The sequence below is a fragment of the Penaeus vannamei genome, chromosome 4 (assembly GCF_042767895.1).
Source record: "Penaeus vannamei isolate JL-2024 chromosome 4, ASM4276789v1, whole genome shotgun sequence".
Taxonomy (NCBI): Eukaryota; Metazoa; Arthropoda; class Malacostraca; order Decapoda; family Penaeidae; genus Penaeus; species Penaeus vannamei.
In genome coordinates, this window is record NC_091552.1 from 10,413,814 (window position 1) to 10,416,313 (window position 2,500).

The 2,500-nt window shown below is 59.7% G+C and overlaps 1 protein-coding gene across 1 annotated transcript in view; it reads left to right on the plus strand.

The window, feature by feature from the left end:
- The window catches only part of LOC113829124 (beta-1,3-galactosyltransferase 5), a 67,439-nt gene that overhangs the window by 64,262 nt on the left and 677 nt on the right, over positions 1 to 2,500 (plus strand). Inside the window, exon 2 of the mRNA XM_070120636.1 lies at positions 1,163 to 2,500. This exon is cut by the window's right edge and continues 677 nt beyond it. Coding sequence (XP_069976737.1) covers positions 1,163 to 2,383 — 1,221 coding nt within the window. The 3' untranslated portion in view covers positions 2,384 to 2,500. The remainder of the gene's footprint in view (positions 1 to 1,162) is intronic.

The following is a 2,500-nucleotide window of genomic DNA, read 5'->3' on the forward strand; positions in this document are numbered from 1 at the left end:
CCGACGATGATGCATTCGTAATATGTTAAATACATCTCTTGCATTGCGAAGATATTCATTCTCGTGCGTTTTTTTTTTTTTTTTTTTTTATCATTTTTATTTATTTATCGTAAGGAATACGCATTTATATAACATCTCTAAAGGCGCCGTCTTTGTTGTGGCTTTGAAGACGGATTTTTTTTTTCTTTTTTCTTTTTTTTTCTCCTCGGCCTCCGGGGAAGATCTCGAAGACGCTGCCAAATGAACTCAAAAGGGATCATTTGCGGAGGAATATTTATGGCGACCTTGCTGGCGTGCGTGAGGCGACGGTGCTGCCCTCCAGCGGCTACCGGAGGCACTAAGGAGAGAGAGACGACCTTCGGGAAAAGGAACAAAAGATGTAGGCAAAGAGGACGATGATGATGGTGGGAGAAGCGAGGAACGGAGAAGGGGTTGGGATATATGAAATATATAGAGGGAGATAGGGGAAGGAGAGATTAGGTCAACCCGTGAATCTGAATTTCTTTTTTGAAGCTTGTTTTCTAATGAAATAATAAAAATAGATATTTTCTTTTTTCTTCTTCTTCCTCGAATCTGATCATTCGCAACGCCAGAGTGACCTCGGAAATGAATCCCTTTTCTGTATTGGCGATTATTGATAACGGACATGGAGAGCGAAGCAATAAAACGTAATTATAGAATAATAGCGAGAGGAGAGAAATGGCGATGATCCCGAAAAGACCAGGAGGCGGAAGAGGAAGAGAAGGAGGAGAAGGAAGAGGAGAAAGATGAAGACGATGATAGCACCGAAGCGAAGACGAAAGAAAAGAAGATAATTTCTTGGAAGGAAACAGCTGATCGAGATGTTTAACCTGATGATTGGTCGAAATTCTTTTTATCTTGATCTGAAATTGGACGCGTTTCTGCTCTGGGTCGCACGTACACACACGCACACGCAGAGACACGCAGGCATACACACGCAATTATACGTACCTATTATCGCGCGGGCACAAACATATGTATACGCAAAATACGAGAGCATACTCACGAACACACACACAGGCCTACGTGTATATATATATATTTATATATTTTAAAAATCTACTTGAAAAAAAGGCCGGTTTCACGCGGCAGATCCCGGATGTGACTTTCTCTGTTCTAACGCCGTCCTTCTCCCTTCCAGGCTGACCTGCTGGAGGCGCGGTTGGGCAGCAGCAGCAGCCTGAGCAGCAGGAGCAGCAGCCCCGGGCCGGGCTCCGAGGGCGCCGCCCCCTGGTGCCAGCGCTGGTGCGGCCGCCTCTGCCTCCTCCGCCTGGCGCAGTTCACGCTCCTGCTCACGCTCGTCGCCGCCGCCGCCCACGCCCTCATCGCGTCCCTCACCACCCGCGCCCTGCCGCCCACGCCCTCGCCCCTGCGCCGCCCGCCCCTGCCGCCCCTCTCGCCCGCCCTCCTGCCGCAGCCGCCGCCCTCCGCCCTGCTCGACCTGCAGGACTTCCATTTCCTGCACGACGCGGCGGAGTCCACGTGCGCGCCCGCGCGCCTGTACTTCGTGTTCCTGGTGCACTCGCGCCCCGACCACTTCCGGCAGCGGCAGGCCATCCGCGCCACGTGGGGCGGCCTGAGGGCGCTGGAGGGCGGGTGGGCGGCCCGCACCGTCTTCATGCTGGGCGAGGGCAGCGGCGGCGGCGGGGACGCGGGCGGCGCGGGCGGCGCGGGCGGCGTGCGGGTGGGCGAGCTGGTGGGCCTGGAGGCGCAGCGCCACGGCGACCTCGTGGTGGGCGCCTTCCGCGACCACTACCACAACCTGACGTACAAGCACGCGATGGCGCTGCGCTGGGCGGCGTCGCGCTGCCGCCACGCCGCCTTCGTGGTCAAGGCTGACGACGACGCCTTCGTCGACGTCCCGGCGCTGAGGGCGCTGCTGGACCGCACCTTCGCCGCGCAGCCGCCGCGCCGCACCCTCGCGTGCCACGTGCTGCCGCCGGGCACGCGGCCGCAGCGCAGCGGCAAGTGGGCCGTCAGCGCCGCCGACTACCCGTGGCCCGAGTACCCGCAGTACTGCGCCGGGCTGGCCTACGTGGCCACGCCCGACGCGGCCGACGAGCTGTCCCGCGCGGCGCAGGCGGGCGCGGCGCCCAGGGTGTGGGTGGACGACGTGTGGGTCACGGGGCTGCTGGCGGAGGCGCTGCGGCTGCAGCACCACTACCTCAACCTGCGCTACTCCTACGACCACACGGAGATGGCGCAGTGGGCGGCGCGCGCGCGGGCGTCGCTGCCGCCGCCCTTCGCCTTCGCCCACCTGGACCCCGCGTGCCCCGACTGGCGCCCCACGCTGGACGCGCTCTGGCGCCACGCCCTCGCCGCCCGCAACGCCTCCGCCGACGCCGCCGCGACCGACAGATAGGCGGGAGGAGCCGGCGGCGGGAACGAAGACGTCAACACTTAGAGACACGAAGCAAACGAAATGAGAGGACCTGGCTGCGACTCCTCGGTGTAAATAATATGTAAAAAAGATTCCAAT